General features: G+C 36.5%; 1 protein-coding gene across 2 annotated transcripts; it reads left to right on the plus strand.

Moving 5' to 3' along the window:
• The first annotated feature begins 5,102 nt into the window (after nt 1–5,102).
• Nucleotides 5,103–21,785, plus strand: LOC149844408 (uncharacterized). 2 transcript variants are annotated; one of them, XM_089997207.1, is made up of 20 exons: nt 5,103–5,648; nt 5,818–5,906; nt 7,831–7,940; nt 8,063–8,117; nt 10,025–10,113; nt 10,470–10,536; nt 10,623–10,685; nt 11,090–11,260; nt 11,352–11,445; nt 11,524–11,603; nt 11,739–11,814; nt 17,186–17,229; nt 17,315–17,382; nt 17,588–17,670; nt 17,782–17,942; nt 18,033–19,329; nt 19,854–20,131; nt 20,532–20,741; nt 20,829–20,985; nt 21,177–21,785. In XM_089997207.1, exons 1-20 carry the CDS (start codon nt 5,537–5,539, stop codon nt 21,479–21,481), a joined length of 3,609 nt encoding a protein of 1,202 aa, XP_089853333.1. In that variant the 5' UTR covers nt 5,103–5,536; the 3' UTR covers nt 21,482–21,785. The 2 variants fall into 2 exon arrangements, 1 of the variants encoding a protein (XP_089853333.1); XR_016430400.1 differs by having other exon boundaries at nt 5,435–5,648; nt 20,882–20,985; nt 21,177–21,203.
• Nucleotides 21,786–27,147: the final 5,362 nt, after the last annotated feature.

A 27,147-nucleotide genomic window follows, 5' to 3' on the forward strand; every position in this document is an offset into this window, starting at 1 on the left:
AAGACCCCAATTTTCAAGTTTGAATAGGCATTAAATCATCCATTCATACATCTTGCTCAGTAAGCATGTGCACATATCAATAACAACAATTTCAATACATATGAAAATTCACAGTTTCAACCTCAAGGTAAAGGTCTATATAAATCATGATTTTTCTAATAGTCTAAACATGTTTTCATCATTATCAAATAAAGATTTGCTTATGTTCAGGATTAGCTTGCTAAAACATTAACAAACATCGTCGAAGAATCATAAATCTATCGAGAAATAACCCGAATAAGATTTTCATTAAGCAAGAATCATAACAAACCTTAAACAATCATAAAACATGAATTATTTACATAACAACGTAATTTTTAATCATGTTAAACATAAAACACTCTACCCTAGATGTTCAGATTATCTTTCTTTATCAAGAACAAGTATAAAGCCGATATCAAGAGCTGTTCTTGAACAAACTCTTAGATTCTGAGAAAACCCTAACTCTTTCCGATTGTTACAGAGGCTATAAAAATTTTTCTGTACAGTGGACGTACCTAAATTTTTCTCAAAACGTAGAAACTTCACAATTTTTTGATGCCTCAAATTGTTCGTTAAAACTCCTCCGAACGAGAAAGATACAAACATTTTGGTGCAAACCTATATTTTTCTATTTCTACTGTTAGAGATTCGCGCTCTATCTGTGAATAGAGCCCACAATTTCATAATAGATGCAAAATTTTGTTATCTTTCCAACACACCAAACCACTCATCAAAACTTCTCTAGACGAAGGAGATACGAACGATTTACCGGACAGGTGTCTTGCCAAAAAACAAAAAACAAAACATTTTCTGAAGAATCCGAATTGAAAAACTCATATTTTTTTCAGAAAAATGACCATAGAAATTTATAAAATTTTTACAAAATATTAATATTATTATAATATACTAACCCAAAATAAAATATTCAGAAAAACAATCAGCTAGCATGGATCTTTTATCATTTTTTATAATTTTAGTTTTAAAAAAAAATGGTTTGATAAAAAGTGATTTTTCTTGTGGTTTTTTCTTTCGAAAACCTCTTTCAAATACATGATCCAACAACCATATATCAAACCCACACTTGGGAGGCATGATCTAAGGTCCATACTCATGAAAAATTGAAGGTATTCATACCTACGAATCCCAATTTATGTGTAAAGTATAGAACTCTCTACCTTAATGACGAAAATTGATTATGAGAGAATAGATGACTCTCCTCGCACAAACTGGCCGTTCTACGCCAAAAAAGACCTTACTCAAGATCTTTCCAAGCTTTCTCAATGTGCATCGAAGCCTCTTATACTGAACCACGTTGAGAAGACCCAACGTCAAAGTGTAAGGAAGAAGAATAAGGGAGATAGGTTTTTGGAAGAGAGAGAAAGAGAGCAAAAATAAATAAATATGACAATAATGGGGGGGGGGGGGGGCGTGCAGCCCTCATCGATATATAGGCATTGCCCTTTAGATCAAGGACCAAAAATAATTCTAGCCCTTTGATCTAAGGGTTAGAATAGAGTGTTAATTTTTTCTTCCTTCTTTCCTTGCCAAATAAACAAGTTCACTAGTCAACAATAGAGTTTTAATTTTTGTTAAATAGTTTGTTGTCTTCTTAATTTAGTCCTCAACTCTATTTAGGATTCTCTAGAGGTGACACTACCCCTATGGAGCCCTTTAGAAAATCGTCCTCCTCTAAGAAGATTATAAAAAAAAAATTAAACTTTTAATTACACCAAATAACTAGTTTTTTATTTTAACATTTTTTGTTTGTATTTTGGTATCATATTTTAAAATTTTATTTTAGAGTGCTACTTAGGATGGGACGGCTCATCTATAAACTTCTACCATTATACATTTCTCATTTTATTCTAAAAAAATTTATTAATAATAAATTCTACATCACATATATAGAAAAAAGTTCTCATGTGCAAAAGGTAAAAATGTTTTTTTTTAATTCAAATATTTAAGATTTTGGTACAAATCAACCTAAACAATATCTGGGTTGGTGTATCTCATGCCCATATGCTGACCTCGGAGGTTTGGGCTGGGTTTAGGATAACTTGATACTATCTTTTATCATTTACAACCCTAGGGTCATAAGACCCGAAGGGGTAGCATACTTGGAACTGGCCTCGTCTGTTAGACAGGCAGTTGGGTCGATTCATGTGGGCGTTATTCTCATTGCATAAGTCAAAGTTGGTGGCTGCCTCAGGTCAAGGGGTATGCCCCGGGTTTACAAGGATGGTTTTCTGGTTCCTACATGAAGAAAAATGTGGTTACACATTTTTAGTGTGCTGTTGCACCTGATCACCATTCCTCTTTGAGATCAGGTGATCAGGCCCAAGTAATGATGTGGGTGATCAGGTGCACCAGCATTCCAAAAGTGTGCAATTACATTGCACCTGATCTTTCCTTGCCAACTTCATTTTTATTGTGTGTAATGTTTTTTAATAAAAAAATGCAGTGTTGTAAAAATTTTATTTTCGTATATGCATTTTCTAGTCTTGCAGTATAATACATAAACATATATTAGCAACAAAAATACAAAACACTGAAAATTTATCAAAATATATTAAACTATTCCAAACGTGTCATGGCGTGTCAAGCGGTCTGTGTCTGGGTGCCATGTCGTGTCCCATAAACACGGGACTCAAATATTTTGTGAGTTGGTTTTATTTTTATTATTAAAAGATGTCAAAATGAAGGTGAAGACAGAACATCCCAACATGTTCTTAAATATTTAAATAAAATAAAAAGGTGTAGTTGGCATAAAGAACCATACGTGCAGTGATTTTTACATTTAGCTGTCACAAGTTGCACCTACTTGAAAAAGAACCTCACTTTTTCAAAAGTTATTCCATTTGTGGTCTTTGTTACTTTTACCTTTTTAAAATTACTTATTTAACGTTAAGTGTAGCATCTCTTTTTGTTGATGCGAGGGATGGATAGGGATATTATGTGGAAAAATAATGGTTACATCCTAAAGTACCATTCCTTTTTATTTGATTAATTTGATCCTGCAGATGCATTCAGCATGATACATTTACTTTTTTTTTTTTTAGACCTGGTCGTGCTGGCTCAGCCTGCCATACCTACGGTGTAAAACTCGAAGGCTAGGACCTTTGCCCCTAAAGCTTATGCTAAGCATCCGCTTGCGCAGAAGGGTGACACTCATGGTAATCGATCCAAGGTCCAACCCCACTAGGCCAACCCCCTTGGGGCATGCTACATTTACTTGCAAATGCAATTTTTATAAAGTGGTTTTAACATAAAAACACGACTCCCATTCATGAAATTTTAACACAGTGTAAGCCGTTGAATTTTGAAGCCCTTAAAAAAATCAGTTTATAAAATGAGATTGGACAATATAAAACATGCTTTTGCACTTAAAAGAGTTGCTATGCTTGGGCTTGCACAAGGGGGTGACACCAATAGGATTTGAACGTATACCACCTGCCTAGCGGCCTAGGTCCCATCTCACTATGCCAAACCCTTTTGGGAAAAAAACATCAACTTATTCTGTTTTTTGCCTAAAAGAAAATTTTTAAACTGTCAATTTTAAAATAACTCAAGAAGTCCTCTCATCATCTCATTAGTTTCTTATAAAGTTTAGGACTAAACAACTTCATTCAGTGTATACAATGTGACCGAACCATCTAAAACATGTTTTTGACTAAGCAAATCAAATCCACGGGACTTCATTTTAAAAAAAGAAAAGAAAAAGAAAAAATAAAATATGATAGGACATAGGCATTTCCACTGGAGGGTAGGATAGCCAATAATTTCCCATATATTATGGGTTATCACATCCGCTCTTCATTCTTTTGAAAAATCAACAACTTGTTTAGTTGCTTAAAAGTAATTTTTTTTTTGGAAAATTTTAAAACTGTCTATTTTTAAATAAGGAGTTATCTCAATAATTACTAGAAAATCAGGTGTTAGATATTTAGGTATGGGTTAATGTTTGCTAAACTCATGGGTAAGGAACCCTTTAGAAAAAAATGTAATATGTTTTTTTCACATCTGACCCTTCAAATGTGATCCAGGAGAGTAGAAATTAGTGATTGTATCATGTTATTCCAATTTCTAAGATTTTGCAAGGATTGAAAAAATCAATGGCTTACAGTTTACCCAATTTTCAACCCTTACAAAATTGTATTTTCACATACAAAAAGATCCAATGAAATTTCTAGTATTTGACCATGCTGAGCACACATTAATGGAGTTGTATTTGATAAAAAAAATCTAACTATAAGTTTAAATCATGAGGTTCCTTACCCAAGAGGATAACCCTCTAACCATAAGAAACTAAGGGTGCGTTTGTGTGTCACAGAAAGTGGGTTGTTTTTCTGCATCGAAGGACATGCATTTTTGTGGAGCCCACAGTGACAACACAAATGGTGGAATCCTGAAACGTTTCAGCGAAAATCCTCGACGGGCGTGCCTTTTACACGCTGGAGGTGTATTTTTTTGCGGTTCTCGTGGGGTCCGATTTCATTTTCACGGCAGTGGAATCCATTCCGTGACATGCAAACGCCATAACTTAAAAGGAGCATTTAACATGAGCCTTCACATGTAAATCACCTTAAAACAAAGATAAAAGAACAAACAAACAAACGAGCTCATTTTTTTGTCCAGTGGTGCTGCATGCAGCTCTGCTGCTGACGAACATCCATCCCAACATTTCTTGAAAAGGACAACACATCAATGGGGGCTCTGCGTGATTGGTAGGACCTGGCAGTGCACGTCTCACTGTAGTGAGACGTTGCAGGTTCAAAACCGTACTGGTGCTATTGAATAGTAACCGGTGGGGGTCTGCCTGCCTAACCCCAGCTTGTCTTTAAAAAAGAAAGAAAGGGAGATTGATAAACAAGTCAGCTGCATTTCCACCATGCAGAGACGCTGCATAGAATGTCGCTGCATGTGAATGTACATTCATGAATTACCTGGTGAGTCTTCCAAAAACCGTTAAAACGACACCCACTGGATGCCGCTCATCCAAAGATCTGACGGCGGTGGAGCCAGAGACCGTATCATGTCCATAACGCCAAAACCACCGCTCTCGCCGTCCTTCATGGCATCGAAGGCAGAGCAAAAGGCGAAAGAGCCAAGCAAAGTTTCGCTCTTTCTCAGCCTTCGTCTTCTTCTTCTTTTTTCTTCAGAGCCTCGTCGCTCTCGCTGCCGTCCTTCTTTCTCGCTTCCCGAGAATAGATCTCTCTCTCTCTCTCTCTCTCTCTCTCTCTCTCTCTCTCTCCCTCTCTCTCTGTTAATCTATAGAGGAGCAAAGATCGGCCGAATTGTTCGTCTTAGTGAGTCTCCTCTCTTCTGTTGGAGCCCTAATCCCATTTGTTTCGTGCATCTTGTTCTATTCGTTTCGGAGATGATCGTAGATCTGCATTTCTTCGCGGGCGAAGATCGGATCAGTCCTCTTTCCTCGTCTCGTGCGTCACAATTCAGAGGGATCTCGAGGTGCTTCTAGAAGCTTCTCCGGTCGGAAGCTTCTGGAATCGGTACGGTGATGGAGTCCATCCTGGGTAAGGCTCTGGAGTACACGCTCAGCCACTGGCTCAAGTCCTTCTCGAGGGACCAGTTCAGATGGCAAGGCCGGACAGTGCAGCTCTCGAATTTAGGTAAATTCGGCTCAATGCCCGATTTTTCTCAGTTTCATTCTGAAAATCATCATGCGCATTGTTGGTAATGTTAGAAGATGAAGGATTTTTTCTCTCTCTCTTGGTTTTGAATTGTTCGGGGTTTGATTTTTGGGTTCTGATGAGGTTTTGGGTTCGGAATTTGGATTAGATATAAACGGGGATGCTCTTCACGCCAGCATCGGGTTGCCTCCTGCGCTCAATGTTGCGCAAGCGAAAGTCGGGAAGTTTGAGATAAAGGTGAGGTTCTTCCTGTATTTTCTTCAGTTTCTTCTGTTTTGATTTGGAGAAGAATGAAAATATTGCCTTTTCTGCTTGTTTGGATCTTTCGCTTGCGTTGAAACATGTTTACGCATGCAGATGAAGCAATTTGGAACTCTGTTGTAGGAAACCTTTCTAGATTAATTTGTTGGAGAAGGATCGATTTGTCTCAGTTACGAGGATAATTGATTGAAGGTTTAAAAAAAAATGGGTATGATAAGCTTGGTAACAATAGAATGAACCGGCATGAAAATTCATGGTTTTACAATGGGATATATGTACTCGAAGAACTAGCTCAGTAACCTAACCTTTCTGAGTGAGTTACGTGAGATTTTCACAAGCCATGAAAATTCTGTTACTGTTGGGGGGTTGCAAAATCTTTCCTGTTTTAAATTATCATGTACTTGTATGTTTTTTTTAAGTTTTTAATAATTTTCATGTTTTTATTAGTTTTCTGGTACATTTAATTATAAATATGCCAATCTTTTCCCAATGTTGTCCTGAGAAAAGCAAGAAAAGAAAAAATGAATTTAGTGCTAGAATTTCCCTTGCCAACAAAACTCGGAGAAGGAGATTTTTTTTACTATGGTAATAACAAATTTATGCCAAATTCAGTGGTTTGTTCCTCTCCACCATGTTTGGATTGATTTGATGTAACGGTTAGTCTTGAACACTGTTTTTTTATAACAGCAGCTTACTAATGAGGAGTTGCTATAATTCAGATGTTCCTCTCCACCATGTCTTGGCAAGACACCTTCAGTTTCTATTGTATGAACGTAACTATTTTTGTGATAATCTCACCCATCTCAATTGTGTATAAGGAAGAAATTGTTATCCTTATCTGTTACCTTCCCGACCACTTGAAATCATTTGAATCCAGTATTTGGGTATGTGCGTTAAAGGGCAGACCTGCTTAGTTATGGTTAGCTTGTTCAAGAAACATTCATCATGGTATTCCTAGTTATTTGAAGTCAATGATCATCATTAAAGTGTCTGTACCTACATAAACTGGGATGCTAAACGAAGACATCTCGCTGGTGAAGAATTCAGTATCCATCACTCTCTCTCTCTCTCTCTGTCTCTTAATCATTAAATTTTTTGTGTTTCACTGATCTTTGAAGACTTGGAACCAAATTGGTTATGTTCAGCCTTCTTGGTTCTGGCCACTAAAATAGTATCTTGGTCATGCAAATTTTTTTTTTGAGATAAAATAAAAAATGGCTACAATTATTAATAAAAATCTATTTCATATGGACAAATCAAACTATTTGCTGCAGTCAGGGCTGGGCTAGGACTGGGATTTAAAAAAAACAAACAAAAAAAATTAACTGTTTCGGGAGGCAGGACTGGGCTACAGCCCAGTCCTGCCCCCCCCTAGCTACGCCCTTGTATATGGTCAAACTCAATTACTTGTCAATTCACAAGTTTATCTAGATAAACATGCACATATGCAACTTAGCTTGTGCCACATATGTTTTCTGTTTCCGACAAGAAATTTTTGTAGTGACTTCGCATCCATCCTAGCTTCAATAGTTTTTAATTAAAATTTCTGAGATTTAACTGTATGCGGCTCTCTAGATATTGTTCTGGGCATCTGGATGAAAAACTTTAGTTTCTTTGTGTTGATGTACTGAGGAATCAGTGGCCTACTTGTTGTCCTATGGCAGTTCTTTCTTTCCCTACTCAGTTATGGAACTTATCGTGTGATAATGTTCTTTCTGTTTCCTGATTATTTCTCTATTAATAATTATACCTACAGGATTATCATATTGTACAATTTTCTACCAAAGTTTTCCCTTTTGTTTATTTTTTTCTGTGACATTCTCTTATAATTTCTTGGTAAATCTGATTCTTAAACTTGGGCATTTTGTGTGTGTATCATCATGCTGGATGCCTATGTCAGTTGCCATCTGTTTCCTATGTACAAACAGAGCCGATCGTCATTCAGATTGATAAACTTGATTTGGTGCTTGAAGAAAATTCTGATGCTGAACCTGATAAGGCTTCTGTCAGGTAATCTCTTCCAATTCTTTCTTGGAGATGTTCGTAGCACATGATATTTCTTTGATTTTTTGTTTTTATTATTTAGACAAGTATGGGAACTTTATGTTGTCATTTGCTATATTTATTTACAGTTCCCAATCACCCCCAAATTCTGCAAGAAGCAGTGGCTATGGCTTTGCGGATAAGGTGACAAACTGAGAACTACATTTTGTTCTTGTCATATTTGATGTGATCACTTTCTTGTTTTAATAATTTATTGAATTAGTTGTGTAATATTTTATCTGGACTTCCATTTCTTCTTTTTTTTTGGAGAAAATATTGGGTTTGTATGAGTTGTGAATTGGTACTCATGAGATTTGCAAGAGCAAGAACAATTTCATCTCATTAATCAAATAGTTATCTAGTTCCTACTTTTGCTGTCATTTCCAGCCATTGATTGATTTCGTGTGAAGTTCAAAGTTTCAGATTCCATTATTGTTTTATTACTTTATTCTATGTCGCAAATGAAGTGCAGTGCATATAGAATCCTTCTTGCAGAGCTATTAATTTATGATTTTTTGTTAAGTCAATAATATATTTTTTAATTTTGTGACTTAGTTTTTTTTAATAACCTATTTTTAAGGAATTTGTTGTTTCTTTCTATCCATTTTTATATTTACTCCTTTTCAATAAAACCTGACAAAACATGAAAATTTGAAAATCTCATGAGAAATTGCGTTGATTAACTTTGGATGCCTTGGTGTTACTGAGTACCTGTGATGCTTTTTACACTTGAGTTTAATTGCTTCCATGATGATGATTCTAGCAGAGTTTGTAGATTAAGTGAAATAGCTATTAAGTTTTCTTATGAGGTTTCACTTTTTGTTGTTTTAAATGAATTCATCGTAGTAGTGCTAATGGGGTTCATTTGTGCTAGACTTAAGTTTCCCCAAATATATAGTATTTGATCTAGATGATTATATGTTTGATTACAGTTTGTTCTAGAATGAATCTATATTTGATTGAATCTAACTTGGTCCAAGCACATCCATCTCTAGATTCAATCAGTTCTGACTCATGAAAAATATGCTGTATGATATCAGAGCTGTGCCAGATGCTACCATGAATGCCCAAATGATCATGCCAGTGCTTTCTCGGGAAACTGATACTTCTTTCCTTATGTGCCATTCTCAATGTAGGCTATCCACTTCTCTTTTCAGAATCCTTGCCAGTTCAGGTCGTTTCCTTTTTTTATGTCAAGGAACCAACCAGTACCGAGCCCTAATTGGGCCTCCACCCTATAGTGGTTAACCCTGGAAGTGTGGACCCACCCCATAGTGCTACTCCATACCTGTTGCAGGTCTAATCCCAATGGGAATTGAACTCATGACATCTTGTGCCTTGGGACACTCACCCTAACCAACTGGGCATCCCTGCAAGGCCGAATTGTAATTTTTTTTACTGATCTCATGAAATGTATTTGAGATCTCTGTTTGGTCATGATGTATACAAGTTGCTGTTCTCTTTAGCGGTGATAGGAGGGCAGTTTGCTTCTAGCCAATTGCTCCAGTGCATTAAATTCATAGTTCATTGTATAACCCATCCTTCCGCTATCTAGCTTTCGATACAAACAGCTTGTGATTCACCTTGTAAGTCATTTCTTTGATCGGTCATACTTCAGATATTGATTATGAATGCTCTTGGTGTTTGTTTGCTTATCATTGTATCCACTCAGGGTATTTTGGTCTTTTCATATTTTTGGGTTTCACTTGTTCTTCTACCATTAGAGCTCACTTCATCTTTTAATGACGCACACTTTTATATTAATGATTTAATAAATGGTTTTCAGCTTATATGCCTTTCATCTTCCGTGTAAGGTGAGTTTTGTAATAAGGTTGAGAGACATGACATTGATAATTTACTTTACCATGGTTTGTGGTTGTTATTTTTATTGGTAGAATATCCTGTGATAAGTATTGAGAGGCTTAAACATTAGCGTGCTTCCATTACAACTGAGATGGTTTAGTCTTTCATGACTGATTTCATCATTGAAATTTGTCTTCTGTTGTTAGTAGAGTCTCCAACTGTGTTGATAGTTTATGGAAATGTATCAGATTGCAGATGGGATGACCATAGAAGTGGGTCAAGTTAATCTTATGCTTGAAACTCGGGGTAGTGCAGGGGGCCAAGGAGGTGCAACATGGTATTTTTTCTCCACCTTTTTCCTATCATTTAAGTTTTTATGCGATCATATTGTCACCCAGTCAAGTCAAACTTCGTTCTTGAAACTCAAAAAGAACACCAAGCCTGTGTAGCATGCCTACCTTGTTTCCACCTTCTCCATTATGATGGTTTCATGTTCTTTGGCTATGTTATTTTCCCTATGTTGGATGTGTATCCAAGATTTTCCTAAACCATTAGTTCCATTGACTCCAAAAATCAAGCTTCTTTTGACAAAAAGTTATAAAAGATATTTGTGCTCAGTATTTCCGGTAAGGTTTAAGGTTCTAGCTAATGGTTGCATACATGCTTGAGGTTTTCAATTTTTTTTACTGGCAGGACACCGCCTATGGCATCTATTACTATACGTAACCTTTTGCTTTTTACAACAAATGAAAAGTGGCAGGTATTATTTTGTTAATTTATAGCTGTTATCACTGATGTCTTTTTGTTTCTCTAAATTCTAATGCCTGATCATGTTTTTGGTGGCAGTTTGTCAACCTCAAAGAAGCAAGAGATTTCTCCAATGATAAGAAGTGCATTTATGTATTCAAGGTAATGACTGTTTTCTGTATTATGAACCTTGGTTAGATAGCTTGTTATTTAAGGATGTCTCTAGAGTCTAGATGTAGGGGAAGTAAGATTACTTCTACCTCTCCTTCTCATGTTTGTTTAAGCATGAGAAACACAGTTGTTTTCTCTCTTGTTAGGCAGAAGAAAATGGACTTTGTGGGTTCTCACCTGTCCAATCACCTGATTGAAGGGATCTCTGAATGAGTTGCATCATTTTTTGATTGTATGTAAGAAAGGGAAGGCACATTCTCCTTCTGTGGTCATTTCATAAGCTAGTTTGAACTTCCTAAAGTGATTCTGTTGTATAGATTTTCATCATCTCTTATTACACATACCTTAATGCAACATATTTGTGGCTAATCTGTTTTTTTTTTTGTGATCTCCAGAAATTGCAATGGGAATCATTGTCTGTTGATCTTTTACCTCATCCCAACATGTTCTTGGATGAACATCTTACACGTGCAGGTGTTGTAAACAATAAACGTGATGATGATGGTGCCAAACGTCTATTCTTTGGAGGGGAAAGATTTTTGGATGGCATATCTGGAGAGGCTTATGTAATACATATTGATATCTGAACTCTCTGAGTTTCATTCATTTGACAGTTGGCAATTACATATCTTGTTTCTCATTTGTTTTGACATTCAGATCACTGTGCAAAGGACAGAGCAAAACAACCCATTAGGACTAGAGGTTCAGTTGCATGTTACAGAAGCCGTGTGTCCTTCGTTTAGTGAACCAGGTATGCAAAAGCAAAAGGTTTCATGTTGTTTTACTTTTTTACTTTCTCATATGTCTGATAATGCCAAATGATGAATAGGTCTGCGTGCTTTTTTGCGGTTCATGACTGGATTATATGTGTGCTTGAATAGGGGAGATGTGGACCCAAAGGCAAAGCAGGTTTGCATGCACGCACATAATGATTGGTTTTATTTTTCATATTTGCAAGCAAATTTTCAAATGGTTATTATGATATTGATGATCATATGAAAGCTAGCTTCTCTTACTGTTTTTTTTTAATGGAATTCATGGCAGCGAGCAAATGAGGCAGCGGGACGTTCTCTAGTGTCCATAATTATCGATCATATTTTTCTTTGTATTAAAGATGCTGGTTAGTTTCTTTTTTTATAAACTACTTTTTTGAGCCTTTCTTTACTGGTTTATAATGTGATAAGTGTTGCTGCTTTTGTTTGTCCCTGTGGGTGGAATGCTTCCTATCACGTTTTTTCACTTCTAAATGTTGTAACAAAATGGACTCAATCCAATAGACATGCAAGAACACACTTCAATCAAGTAACACACTTTATTGAATGAACCACACCACCTTCACAAGGGTCAAAATATATTTGTTATTGCATAGAGAAACTCTTACAAGAGTTAGAAATACATAGGCCGAAGGCCTATTTATAATACAAAGAGGCACTAAAGGGGCAGCTCCAAGTGGCTGTTGGGCTGCTCCGTTGGGGGCAGCTCCAGCAGCTATTTGGAGCTGTCCCATCAAGTATGAAAAAGGAGACTTATTACAAAAATATAAAAGAAATAAAAAGACAAAAAATAAAATATGGTCAGCCCTTAATGGGCTGGTGCCTATTTTGGTTTATATATATATATATATATATATATATATATATATATATATATATATATATATACCCCCATCCCCTCAAACTCATGGTGGAACAACCGAGAATTTTCCAAGTAGGAAGTGAAATCGAGGTGACAGGCGCGCTTTAATGAAAAAGTCCGCTAGTTGATACTCCGATGGAACATAAGGCAATGTGACGGTCTTCGTCAAGAATTCTTCACGAATATAGTGGCAATCCATTTTAATATGTTTTGTCCTCTCATGAAATGTGTGATTGCTTGCAATGTATACAACGCTCTTATTGTTACAACATAGTCTGGAGGGTTCTGCGATGTGAATTCCCAAATCCTCTAGTAGTTGTCGCAACGATACTAACTCAGATGTAGTCGTTGCCATGGCACGATACTCAACTTCAGTGGAGGAGAGAGATACCTTCTGTTGCTTTTTGCATCGCCATGAAATTAGAGAATCACCTACAAAAACACATAAACCAGTGGTTGAGCGTCTATCATTCACATCCCCTCCCCAGTCAAAATCAAAATATGCAATGACTTTTATCGAGGAAGAAGATGATAAAAACAATCTATGATTGATGTAATTCTTAATATATCTAACAGTTCTCATTACAACACTCATATGTACTGTAGTGGGAGCATGCTAAAATTGACTAACAGAGTGAATAATATGAAAAATATCAGGATGAGTAATAGAAATATAAGAAAAAACTCCAATCATTTGTCTGTACGGAGTTGGATTTTGCAGATGTTCTCCATTATTTTTCTTCATTTTTGCATTTATGACCTCTTGAGTATCAAGCCATTTTTCATTCGAGAGTCCTGACCATTCAATGATGTCTATTGTATAATTAGTCTGTGACAAAAAATAACCACGAGGTGAGTAAGCCACTTCTATTCCAAGAAAATATCGTAAAAAACCAAGGTCCCTCATGTCAAAGTTGTCTTTAAGCACATCTTTGATATGATTAACTTCCTGCTTGTCACCTTCTGTGACTATCATATCATGTACGTAAAGTAGTAATATCACCATTCTTGCATTAGAAGACTTAACAAATAACGCAGTGTTAGTAAAACAAAATTTAAAATGAAGTTGTGTCATCACACTACTGAACCTATCATATCAAGGTTTGGGAGCTTGTTTTAAGTCATACAAGACTTTTCGTAACCGAAGGGTTTTCCCATGTACTAAATTTAAACCTGGTGGTGGATCCATGTAAACCTCCTCATCTAGATTACCATTCAAAAATGTATTTTTTACGTCCATTTGAAAGATAGGCCATTTTTTGATTGAGGCTATAAAAATAAGAGTTCTAACAATGATCATTCAGGCGACTGAAGCAAACTTCTTGTCGTAATCTATTTCATATTCTTGACTGTATCCCTTGGTTACTAGCCTGACTTTGTATCTTTTCAATGTTCCATCCTATTTAGTTTTTATCTTGTAGACCCATCTGCATCCTATAGTTTTCCTTCTTTTAGGTAATGCTTGGATTTCTCAGGTTTTTGCCTTGTCCAAAGCTTCTAATTCATCATTCATCGTCTTAATCCATTATTGATGATTTTAATGTCGATTATGTGTATGAGTGTATGGCCATTAGACATGATCTATACCTTTGTTCAAAGGAATCATAGAATACAAATCTACTAGGAAATTTTGAAATTCTTACAGATTTTCTAATATTAGAAGAATCTATATCTTGATTTTGAGAATATCTTTGTAAAACACATGGTGGATGGTTTTCGGTACGTCGAGTATAAGTTTGTATGTTACTATGAGACAGGTTCATATTATTAAGACCCTCATTTACATTCCCATTTGCATCATGAGTGTCTTTATTTTCACTCTCATGCACATCATGAATGTTTTCACACCTTTCATGTTCATTGACAAAGAGAAAAGGAAAGAATAATTACAACTCTCTTGGATTTTTTCTTTGCTAAAACCAATTTCATTTTCAAGAAAAGTAACATTTTGTGAAACATATAATTTGTTTCTTTCAATGTCATAATATCTATATCCCTTTTGATTTTCGGTATAGCGTAAAAAAAAAGGATTGCTTTTGGGGAGAGTTTGTCATTCTTATTGGTAAAGACAAAACACTTACATTCAAAGACTTTTAACCTTTTATAATCAGGAGATGTTTTAAATAATCTTTCAATATGAGAGATATTTTCAATATTTTTTGAAGACATTCTATTTATTAAATAGACTGCCGTAAGGGAGGCTTCGGCTAAAAAATCTTTTGAAATATTTCTGGACACAAGAAGTGTTCTAATGGTCTCAATAATATGTTTATGCTTCATTTCGGCTAGTCCATTTTATTGAGGAATGTATGGACAAGATTTTTGATGAATAATTTCATGTAGACCAAGGTAATTTTCGAACTCTTTTGACATAAATTCTCCTTCGGAATCGGTTCTAAAAATTTGAATATTAGTTTTAAATTGAGACTTTATATAGCAATGAAAATTTTTAAAATAATCAAATACTTCAGATTTTTGTTTAAGAAAAAATATATAAGAGTGTCTACTATAATCATCCACAAACACAACATAATAAGATACACCTCCTTTGGATACAACTGGAGCCGATCCCCATAGATCCGAATGTACTAAGTCAAATGAATTTTTAGATATAAAATGTCTTAACCCAAAGGGTAAAGACTTCATTTTTCTAAGAATGTAATCTTCACAAACAAAATCTATTTTTTTATAACTTGTAAGAAATGAAAACAAGTGTAATTTGGACACACTATGATGTCCTAGTCTTTTGTGCCAATTTTCTATATCTTTCTTTTTCACAAAATTACAAAAAGTATGTTTTGATAACTCAAGATTGTCCATTACATAGAGATTTCTTCTTCTATGGCCTCGCCTAATCGGCTTCTCGGACTGGAGATTCTGTATTAAATAATCATTAGATGAAAACAATACTTTGCATCCATGATTTGTAATTTGAGAAACAGATAAAAGATTTAAATTTAATTTTAGTACTATAATATTTGGTACGTGAAAGATTGGTTGTTTTTTAAAAACCCCACAACTTTTGATTTTTAAAGATGTTCCATCGACGATTGAAACATAAGAATTATTTGAGTTAGTATGACATTCAGATAATATGCACTCATTTGGAGTCGTATGAAAAGATGCACCGGAATCAAGGATCTAAGAAGTCTTACCAGGGTCACCACTTGTGGATATAGCCGCTCTCGAGAAGGAAAAAACTTGAGTTTTGAACATCGGTTGTAGTGCCTCCATTAGTTGAGCCAAAGATAGCGAACCGTTATATGTGAAGCGGTCTATATCATTCCTTTCAACCGAATCAACTCTTTTATCATCTCTATGATCTTATTTTTTTTTTCTTTTGGGACAAAAATGTTTGATGTGTCCCAGTTTATAACAATGATAGCATATGATTTTGCCATTTTTTTTGTATTCATGATCACCTCTTTTGTTACTTCTTTCATAGTTATTGGAGCTTCTTCTATTCTCATTTTTCGCAAAGTGAGGAAGTTTATAACTCCTAGTGTGATTACTGGGCTTTGATTGACATAGCAAGCACGAATTCTTTATCTTTTGAGGATGATGGTTTCTTCAATCTATTTTCTTCCATAGTTAACTCTTCAAGAGTTTCGACTACGGTTGGTACATATTTTTTTATGAAGGAGAGCCAACTTGGTTCCTTCAAATTCGGGTCTAAGCCCATTAATAAATTGGTAAAGATTTTTCGTTTTAATTTGGTTTTCACGGACTTCTACATCTTGGGGACAATGTCATTTTGGCTCAAGAAGAGTCAATTCATCTCAAAGGAGAGAGAGTGCATTGCAGTATTCCCTAATGTTCATTTCTCCTTGAGTCATAGTCCTTACTTTGTTTTTGAATATTGCATATATCTTTAAGACTATACATGTCTTTAAGATATTTTCATGCATCACTAGCGAAATCAAATTTCGTTAAACTAGAGCACTCGTGGATGTCTACACTATTGATGAGCCATCCAATTATCTAGGAATGTCCCATCCTCCATTCTTTCCATTTTTTTTATAATCGAAAACGACTTTAGACGTTTTTTATCCTTGAAGAGTAACTTCCTTCCCATTCTCAATTTTGGTAAGAATGAGTTTAGGCTCTTTTTCGATACCATCAACCAAATCCTATTGACCCTTTTCTCATATTTTGTGCTTCACTATGGATGCTCGCATCACATAGTTTGTGTCATTGAGTCGTACGGGAATGGATATGTTAACTTCCCTTTCATTTTCCATTTTTTTATAATAATAATAAGAGAGAGAGAGAGAGAGAGAGAGAGAGAGAGAGAGAGAGAGAGAGAGAGATTTGAGAGATGGTGCGCTTCTCGATGCAACGGTCCACGATTCACTGTTTTACCAAGCTCACAATCCTCCTCTTGATGCTATCACGATCCTTCTCTTGATACTTATTGGAATAAAACTTCAAGAGCACCAAAGCTCTGATACAATATAATGAAATGTACTCAATCCAATAGACATGCAAGAACACACTTCAATCAAGTAACACAATTGATTGAATGAACCGCACCACCCTCACAAGGGTCAAAATATATTTGTTATTGCGAGAAACTCTTACGAGAGTTAGAAATACAAAGGCCACGAAGCCTATTTATAATACAAAGAGTCACTAAAGGGGGCAGCTCAACAGCTATTTGGAGCTGTCCCATCAAGTCTAAAAAAGGAGACTTATTACAAAGATATAAAAGAAATAAAAAGACAAAATAAAATATGGTCAGCCCCTAATGGGCTGACGTCTATTACAGTGAAAAGACCGAAATGCTTCTGATGGGTCTTTCATTTTATATATATATATCTTAACAAATGTCACCTTACAAGTTCATTTGATCACAGAGTTCCAGCTGGAGCTATTGATGCAGTCACTCTGCTTTACTCGGGTAATGTGTTGAATATTTAATACGATATTTATTTATTACTTCATTGTGTACTGTATCTGATAATACATACCTGATACCTGTGCAGGCTAGCGTATCTTGTGGCCACAAAACCAAGAACATGACCCGTGTTATGGTTGCTGGGTTATTCTTGAGGTGCATTCCATCTGCATCCATTCGCTCAGCCTTTCTTGCATGCATCAATCTTCTTTTGTTATGTCAATGCAACTTTTCCAAATGTGCATGCATGCATGTCTACCACTTCTGGAATGACGTTTGTAAAGGACAGTATACAAAGTGTGCACAAAGAGCACGTTGATAAATCTGGTCTGACAATTACAGTTAATGTGCTTGAGTGCAGGGACACATTTTCACAACCACCATGCACCCTGGTGCAGCCATCAATGCAGCTTGGTCTGAAGGATTCTACTGTTCCAAGCTTTGGTAGCTCTTTACTTGCCTGTACATTTTTTGGGGTCGTTTGTCATCTACGATTCAGAAAGCAACACTTTTCACTTTATTCCGTAGATCAATTTGTATCTGTCTTGTTTGCAGTTGATGACAGTGTCTGGCCTCACATTTATCCTCTTGGAGAGCAGAACTGGCAAAAATATGATGCCGTTCCACTTCTTCAACTCTATTCTGTTCAGATAACTCCTGCACCCTCTCCACCCTCATTTGCCTCAGAAACCGTAATCAGATGCCTGCCTGTTATGGTATTTCCACGATCATGTTAAGTGCAATTCTCTGTCCAATTTGTTTAAAAGATTGTAGTCTACAAAATGTTTTTCTTTTTTTATTATCAGATCAATCTTCAGGAACAATCCTGTTTGAGGATAGCATCATTCTTGGCTGATGGAGTTGTGGTGAGCCCGGGTGCTGTTTTGCCTGATTCCTCAGTTAACTCTATTCAATTCACCCTTGAAGAGTTTGATCTTACAGTTCCACTGGTTGTTGGAAGCTCTGGAAACAGCTGCTTTGCTGGTGCTAGGCTCCATGTGGAAGATTTAATTTTATATCAGTCACCAAAAATGAAATTTAAGCTGCTGAACCTGGAAAAGGATCCTGCTTGCTTCTGTCTTTGGGAAGATCAGCCAATTGATTCCAGCATGAGGAAATGGATGACACGAGCATCCCGTATTAGCCTGTCTCTCGAAACAGAAAGCAACTTGTTGAAATGCCTGGGTTCTCCAGATTGGTCAACAGGTTCACTGAGATGTGTTGAGCTCCATGCTGCTGCTTTTGAGGTGGCTATGGCAACTGCTGATGGTGGCCCACTGATAACTGTGCCACCTCCTGGGGGGATTGTCAGAATTGGTGTTGCCTGTGAGAAATACCTATCCAATACTTCTGTTGAGCAGTTGTTTTTTGTTTTGGATCTGTATACTTACTTTGGAAGAGTAAGCGATAAGATAGCAAAAGTTGGAAAAACTACCAGGCAAAGAAAAAGAGAGGAGAGCTTCACTAGGGGACTGATAGATGTAGTTCCAAGTGATACAGCAGTCAGCTTAGTTATAAGTAGCCTCCAGCTTAAATTTCTCGAATCATCATCACAAAATATTGAAGGGATGCCTTTAGTTCATTTTGAAGGGGACAATTTGTTTATAACTGTTACTCATAGGACTCTCAGTGGTGCCATAGCTGTGTCATCCAGTCTGCGATGGGATAGTGTTCAGGTAGACTGTGTGGACACGGACAGAAATATATCACATGCTAATTTTAGTGAAGCTTACTTGGGGGACAGTTCCATATTGCCTGTTGGTAGATACCCTCAAATGAGAGCTGTTTTCTGGATTGAGAGAGGTCAGGGGAGGCAGAATGAGCATGATTCAGTCTCATTTTTAGAAATACGCGCCACTCATGTGATTCCTTATAAAGCTCAAGATTCAGAGTGTCATACTTTGAGTATAACAGCTAAGGTGGCTGGGATACGGCTTGGTGGTGGGATGAATTACACTGAAGCCCTGCTGCATCGGTTCGGTATACTTGGGCCAGATGGTGGGCCTGGGGATGGATTGTCAAAAGGGTTGAAGTACCTGTCTGACGGACCACTGGCAAAACTTCTGAAAGCATCACCTCATGTTGAGATGGACCAGAAAGAGAGTATGAGCTATCCTGGTTTTGTTCATGTTATAAGAATATCATGAAAAGTATGCCTTGTTCTTGGGAGATTTTTTTTTCCATGATATTTCCAGTGCCTCTTTTTGACCTTGCCAGTTTATCATGGACAAAGGAGATTGTGGCCAAAAGCACTTTTTTGTCAAAATTGAACGCCATTTTGCAAATGACTCCATTTTTCTCTGTGGTCGTGATGTTGGTGCTAGAGGTTGTCATATAAAGTTTGTCTGTCTTTCTGTTATCTTTGATATTTCTTGGTCACGTGCCGTGACATGTTTCTGTTTTTTTCTGCCAACAATTCTAAAAACTGGAACATTCAGTTCATTGGTGCATCTACCTTTTGTTGGCAAAATGGTAGAGATAGCCATGAATTATTTAAGATTGATTGTGTTACCTGATAGAAATTTACTGGTGATGTCGAAGTAGAAATTTCATCACGATTCATACTTGATGTTATCTCTGTTATACAAACAAGTCTTTTATTTTTATCTTTGATTTGCCAACTGCAGATGGCAGTTCCGATGAGATGAGCGATGATGGACTTTTTGATGTGGGAAGGCCAGATCACATGGAGTTGTTTATAGAATTGAAGGACTGGCTATTTGCATTGGAAGGTGAACAGGAGATGGCAGAATGTCAGCAGTCTGGTGATGTTGCTAATGTGGACAGAGAAGAAAGGTGTTGGCACACAACCTTCCACAGTTTGCAAATAAAAGCAAATAGTCAAATTGGAAACAGTATTGAGAAAACTTCTAGGCTGAAAAAGCATCCTCTAGAGTTGGTCACGGTGAGCTCATCTATGCCAAATTAGTAATTGAGTTTTAATTCCTTTTGCTGCTCACTGTTTGTTTGGATGCCATGCTTCTCTTCCAGCTTTAGCGCACATATTCACTGCATTCTTTATACTTTTAGCTCTATAGTCAGCTTTCAGGAATTATTTTATGGGAGTTGCATTAAGATACATATCTAATGATTTGTTTTAGAAACTGTAAGAGGCGTCAATTAAATTCCAAATAGAAGCATACCTTGATACTGAAAAGAAATTCACTTTTTATGTTACATTGAAATTAAGATTCGAGATGTGCACATTATCACAGAGAGGCACATGGTGGTTAATCTGAGTAAATTGTCTGGCAAAGTGGCCTGTGATCTATGTAGATAAATTCTCTGTTTCAAAATGTCTGCAGGTGAGTGTAGATGGCTTGCAGGCCATAAAGCCTCTGGTTCGGGGTCAGATTAGCCAGACTAACGGAGATACATGGAGACAGCTGAATGGATCAAGCAGAACCAGTGGTGGTATTAATCTTGAAGCCCACTTGGTGTTAGCTGAAGATGATGAAACCATTGACACAACTGCATGGGTGGTTGAGAACTTAAAATTTGCTGTAAAAGAACCGGTAACAAACCCAAACATTTTCCTTTCGGTGGTTTTCTTATTAATGTGGTGCATGCATCGTGAGATTGAGTTGCAAACTTGCATGCAGATTGAAGCAGTTGCAACCAAGGTGGAACTGGAATACCTCGTTTTACTGTGCAGGTCAGAGTTTGAAGCAATGGGTAGAATAGCTGCTGGAATATTACGGGTGCTTAAGCTTGAAAAATCCATTGGTCAGTCCGCCATTGATCAGCTAAGCACTCTTGGTAAGAAATAACGTATATTAACACTATTATCTCAATGTGAATGATAAAACATGGACATTGTTTTGTTTTGGGAAGAATTCCACAGTTCATGAATGGTTTAAAACTACATTACTTCATGATCTTAATATATGATTCATAATCCTTTTGGAGTAAAACTTGCATGATTTGGTGGTAAATATAATTAAATGCAGGAAGCGACAACTTGGACAAAATTTTTACACCAGATAAATTGAGCAGACGCAGTAGCATTGCCAGTATTCCATATACTCCACCAGCGCACCTAACAAATGGAGGCCATCAGGGCGTGGAATCTACAATAGCATCGCTTGAAGCTGCAGTTGCTGATTCGCAGGATGTTTGTGCTACATTTGTATCTGAATGCTATGGTTCAGGATTGTCCACCAAGCATGCGAAGGACATAGAACTGCTGAACCTGAAACTTCACAAAATGAACATGTTACTTGCTAGATTACGAACAGATATATCAATGTTGTAATTTATAACTAGGGGGCTTTGTCAACAGATGGTTGGCCATTTTTCATGTATATAAAATAACTCAGTTACTAGGCAATGCATTATTACAGCCTGAATAATCAGAGGTGCTCTCTTGTATAAAAGCAGCAAATGCATGTATAATCTGAGGATACAATGGTGCACAGTATGGATTTTGATCTCCATTTTTGTTTGGATCTTGTGCATTAGTCTCTCTTCCCGAAAGTTTACAGAGTCTGATTGGTTGTTACCAACTCTTAATTGCTGATAAAAAGGAAGGCCCAATAAAGGTGATTTTTGGAGTTCCAGCTGCTCTTTTGCTTTATAGTTTCTTAGAGAATGCTAGGTAAAGAAATTCACTGCTATAATTTGTAGATTTCCTCCCCTTTGATGGAACATGATTTTCACACTGTTCATGGTAACTGCAAGAGGCATGAGATGGAAAAACTACAGCCTGCGTTTAGCATATATATATATATATCGAGCTCGGACGTGCGTCAACAAAATTTCAAAAAAAGTTTTTAGGTTCTTGACCGCCTCTAAAAACTGTAAAACACAAAAAAAAATCATCCGATTTGTGTTGGACGACTTAACTGTTTGATGATACGCCCTCTCTCTCTCTCTCTCTCTCTCTCTCTCTATATATATATATATATATATATATATATATATATGAGAGAGAGAGAGAGCTAGATGGTTATCCCTAGGTTTGGACTTGAATCAGATCTAAATAATGACTCAAAATCTAAACATGGATTTGAAACCAAGTAAACCAGAAACTTGGATCCAAAGTCAGAACCGAAATTTAATTTTCAAAGGTATGCCCAAATTTGTCCATAGGCATTAACTTATCTTCTAAACGTAGTTGATACCTTAGTGAAGGTTTTTACAAATAATCCAAGACCGATAAATAAGCTTGGCCTCGAGTTCAGGATTGGATCTATATATCAAGTTTGGTCCTTGTTTATAATTTTATATTTCGACCTATTTCAATTTAAACTTAGATTTCAGCATATACTGGAATAAATTTTAGGTCAATATATTGGAAATACTACTAAATTATGGTAAGTCCAGCTTGTATCACGGAAATCATTGGACTTAGTATAACAACTTCCCCATAGATCGCTAGAATCAAGGAGCTGTTGAAGTATCGTCAGAATCCAATGCAGTTAGGAGTTGCTAAAATGAAAGAAAATGTTTCCAGCAGTTGGAATAGTCAATAATTGCTAAAATGAAGGAAATCTGATTATTAATGGTGAACATTTTTTGATATGGAAAAGAGCCATGGCCTTGAATGCCAAAAAAAAATGGCATTTGTGGATGGCTCCACCATCAAGAAGCCTACATAGCCACCAAAGTTTGTCGCCGCTTGGAAAAGATGCAACAACTTAGTTCTTTCATGGATAATAAACTCCATCCATAAGAACTTAGCCAACAATGTCATTTATGCAAGTTCTGCCGCTGAAGTGGAGTGAGTTAGGAAAAGATTTTCCCAATCAAACGCTCCATGCATTTATCAAATTCGATGGGAGATCATAAACTCTAAACAAATGCGAACCTCTATTGCAGCATGCTACACCAAGATGCTTTGGGACGAGTTGGCTTCATACGTGACCCTTCCAACATGCACGTGTGGGGCAATGAAGTTCGTCCATGACATGCAACAACAAGATAGGCCCATGCAATTTTTAATGGGTCTTAATGAAAGATTTGGATCCATACGAAGGCAAATACTACTCATGGACACATTATCGTCGTTACCTAAGGCATATTCACTCATTGTTCAGGAGGAGAGACAAAGAGAGCTGCAATTTTAACCATCAACCACTGTGTTTGTTGTAGCAGCTTCCAATCCCCAAATGCGTTTTCAAGCCAATCCCAAAAATTGGCAAGACCAGGGACATGTCTACCCCGCTGCGATCATTGCGGTAAAGTGAGTCATAACAAGGCTAAATGATACTTTCTTTGTGGCTTTCCTACCAAGGTCAATCACTTAAATTCTGATTCCAATGCCATAAATTCGAATGCCAATGTTGTTGCTGATAGCAAAGAGAAAGCAGTCCACCCACAATTTACACCTGAGCAACATCAACAACTGTTTGCATTCATTGCCCAAGGTAAAATAGAATCATTGGTCAACCTAGCATGTATTTTCCTTTCTAGCACTTCCATCCCATTTTCTCAAGAATGGATCATGGACACCTGCATCACTCATCACATGACTTATTCTTTTTTCAGTTTGATAAATCCCAAACCTGCAAATTATCTTCCTGTTAAACTGCCTACGGGGGTGTCGGTGCCGGTCACCCATGTAAGAGATGTTTTCTTGACCAGTCACATTAAAATATCCAATGTACTTTGCATTCCCGACTTCAAATTCAATCTCATTTTCATCCTAAAGCTGACCCGAGAGCTGAAATATGTTGCCTTCATTAATCATGATTCTTGTGTTTTATAGGACCCTCACTCAAAACAGATGATTGGGAGAAGTAAACTAAGAAACGAGCTTTGTTTTCTAGAGATGGTAGGTGATTTTGCCTTTTCAGTTTCTTTCACATCTTATCTTTGGCACTCTAGACTCGGTCATGTTTCTAATTCCTGTCTATAAACTTTGATTGATTCCAATAAGATTGAATGTCATGCATTTAATGATCATTGTCATGTTTGTCTTCTTGCCAAACAAGTTTGGCTCCCATTTTTTAATGAAGTCATTTCTACTCACAACCCCTTTGAATTGATTTACATTGACATATGGGGGGATATCAAACTCCGTCATTACCAGGAGCTCACTATTTCTTGACTATAGTTGACGATTTTAGCTGATCAACATGGGTATACCTAATGAAGTATAAATTTAAGACATTTCATGTTTTATAAATTTTTTTATCATAATACACAATCAATTTAACACCTGTGTGCTTCAAATTAGAAGTAACAATGATGCTGAAGTCTTCTCTAAGAAAATTTGAGCTTTCCTAAATGAGAGAGCGATTCTTCATCAACATAGTTGCATGTCAACTCTTCAACAAAATGGGGTTGTTGGGCGCAAACATCATGATCTTCTTAATATAGCCCAGGCTTTTCAATTTCAAGCAAATTTACCATTAAAATTTTGGGGTGATTGTGTTTTGACCTCGGTATATTTCATCAATAGGTTACCTACCAAAGCCTTAATGAGAAAAATACCTTATGAAGTTTTATTTGGTCAAATTTCTCTCTATTATGGCTTAAATTTTTTTGAATGTCTTTGTTATGCGCATAACATTAATTATACACATAAATTTGACACTTGTGCTAGAAAATATGTGTTTATTGGATATCTCTCCAGACAAGTTGGTTAACGCTTGTACGATGTAGATGCCCATGACATATTCACTAGTCTTTTATGGTTATTCCCTTTTCAAGAAAAGAAATATACCTCAAATAATGACAGAGATAATGTCCTTCCTACCCCTATACCCGAGTTCTATCAAGGTGATGCCCAACATAACGCTTTAGAGCAAACTATTAAGGTACAAACTGATCACTCCAGCATCTCCACCAACATTGATCAACCTAACTTCACCTCCAATGCTAATCCCTCCAGGGTCAATACCACTGAAACCCATCCTACCATTCACAATCATATCAACGATCCTCACCTTCGACAATCTCACAGGTCAAAAAGCACACCAACATATTTCAAAGATTATGAATGTCACACTTTGACAATCTCACAAGTAAAAAAGCACAACAACATATCACAAAGATTATGAATGTCACATCGGAACACTTTCCAACCAATAGAAGGTAGAAAGTATAAAGGGCACACGATACCCACTTAGCAAATACCTTAGCTACCAAAAATTTTCTTCAGCACATATGACTTTTCTTGTTACCATTTTTCGTTCCCCCTAACCAAAATCTTTCTCACATGCAAGCGAGCTATCAGTTGCAAGTAGGTTTTTAAAATGAAGTATAATTCTGATGGCATGATCGAAAGATATAAAGCACGTTTGGTAGCTAAAGGTTACATTGAGGCTGAAGAAATCAATTTCAATAAAACATATGCTCCTGTAGCCAAATTGGTCTATGTGAGATGCTTATTAGAAGTAGCAGTCATTCGAAATTGGCATCTTTTTCAACACATTCCTGCATGACGAGCTTGATGAGGAAATATATATGCAATTGCCTCTTGGATTCTCTCATAAAGGGAACAGTATGGTTTGTCGCTTAAATAAATCAATTTATGGATTGAAGCAATCATCAAGGAATTGGTTTCTAAAACTTTCTCATGCTCTCAAAGAAATTGGTTTTCTACAATCCAAGGCCGATTATACTCTGTTTAGCCAGATTATTGGCATGACTTGCACTTTTGTGCTAGTTTATGTCGATGACATAATTGTAGCAGAAATTGATAAAGAGCACATAAAGTCCTTAAAACGTCTACTCAACTCTATGCTTCGGATCATAGATCTTGGTGTGCTAAAATACTTTTTCAGAATAGAAGTAGTTGGATCCAAACAAGGTATATTTCTATCCCAGAGAAAATATACTTTGGACATCCTTGATGACATTGGCTATTTAGGAGCACAACCCATAGGTTTTCCAATGAAGCAACACCTTAAGCTCGATAATTCTAAAGGTAAATTCCTTTATGATGCAAGTCAATACAGGTGACTTGTGGGTCGACTCATCTATCTTACCATCACTCACCCATATATTGTTTATCCGGTTCATATTCTCTGACAATTTGTTCATCAGCCTCGACAACCTCACTTGGATGCGGCTCTAAGACTCTTGAGGTACCTCAAAGTCATCTTACTATCTTCTACCAATTTCTTAGATCTCACTAGATATTGTAACTCGGATTGGGCCGCATGTCCAAGGATTTAGTGGTCTGTTTTAGGGTACTGTATCACGCTTGGTACCAGCCCCATTTCTTAAAAAATGAAGAAACAAACAACGATTTCAAGATCTTCAACTGAAGCAAAATACCATTGGATGGCTACTGCATGTTGTGAGCTCACATGGCTAACTTATGTATTACAGGATCTTGGAGTTGATCAACTTCATCATGTCACTTTGTTTTGTGCCAATCAGGTTGCGCTTTACATTTCTACCAATCCAGTGTTTCATGAGCAGACGAAACATATCAAAATAGACTGCTACGTCGTTCAAGATAAAATCCAAAATGGAACTTTGCAAACAAAGTATATTCCATCAAATCTACAATGTGCATATTTATTCATAAAGGCCCTTGGGTATGCTCAGTTTCATTCTCTTAAATCCAAATTGGGAATGATTGATCCCCATTCTCCAACTTGAGGGGGGAATATTGGAAATACTACTAGATTATGGTAAGTCCAACTTGTATCACAAAATTCATTGGACTTAGTATAATAATTTTCCCATAGATTGCTGAAATCAAGGAGCTTTTGAAGTATCGTGAGAATCCAATGCAGTTGGGAGTTTCCAAAATGAAGGAAACATTCCCAACAGTTGCTAAATTGAAGGAAATCCCATTATTATGGTAACAACTTTTCTCTGTATAACAACATTTTGTAAAATCTGTATATTTAACTGATGTATTCATGAAATGTGAAATGATCACTTCTTTCTTTTCCATCCATTTCACCATACCTTTGAGTTTCACTCACCATGAATTCTATTACAATATGATTCATATTA

The sequence above is a fragment of the Nuphar pumila genome, chromosome 2 (assembly GCF_984573655.1).
Source record: "Nuphar pumila chromosome 2, dmNupPumi1.hap1.1, whole genome shotgun sequence".
Lineage (NCBI taxonomy): Eukaryota > Viridiplantae > Streptophyta > Magnoliopsida > Nymphaeales > Nymphaeaceae > Nuphar > Nuphar pumila.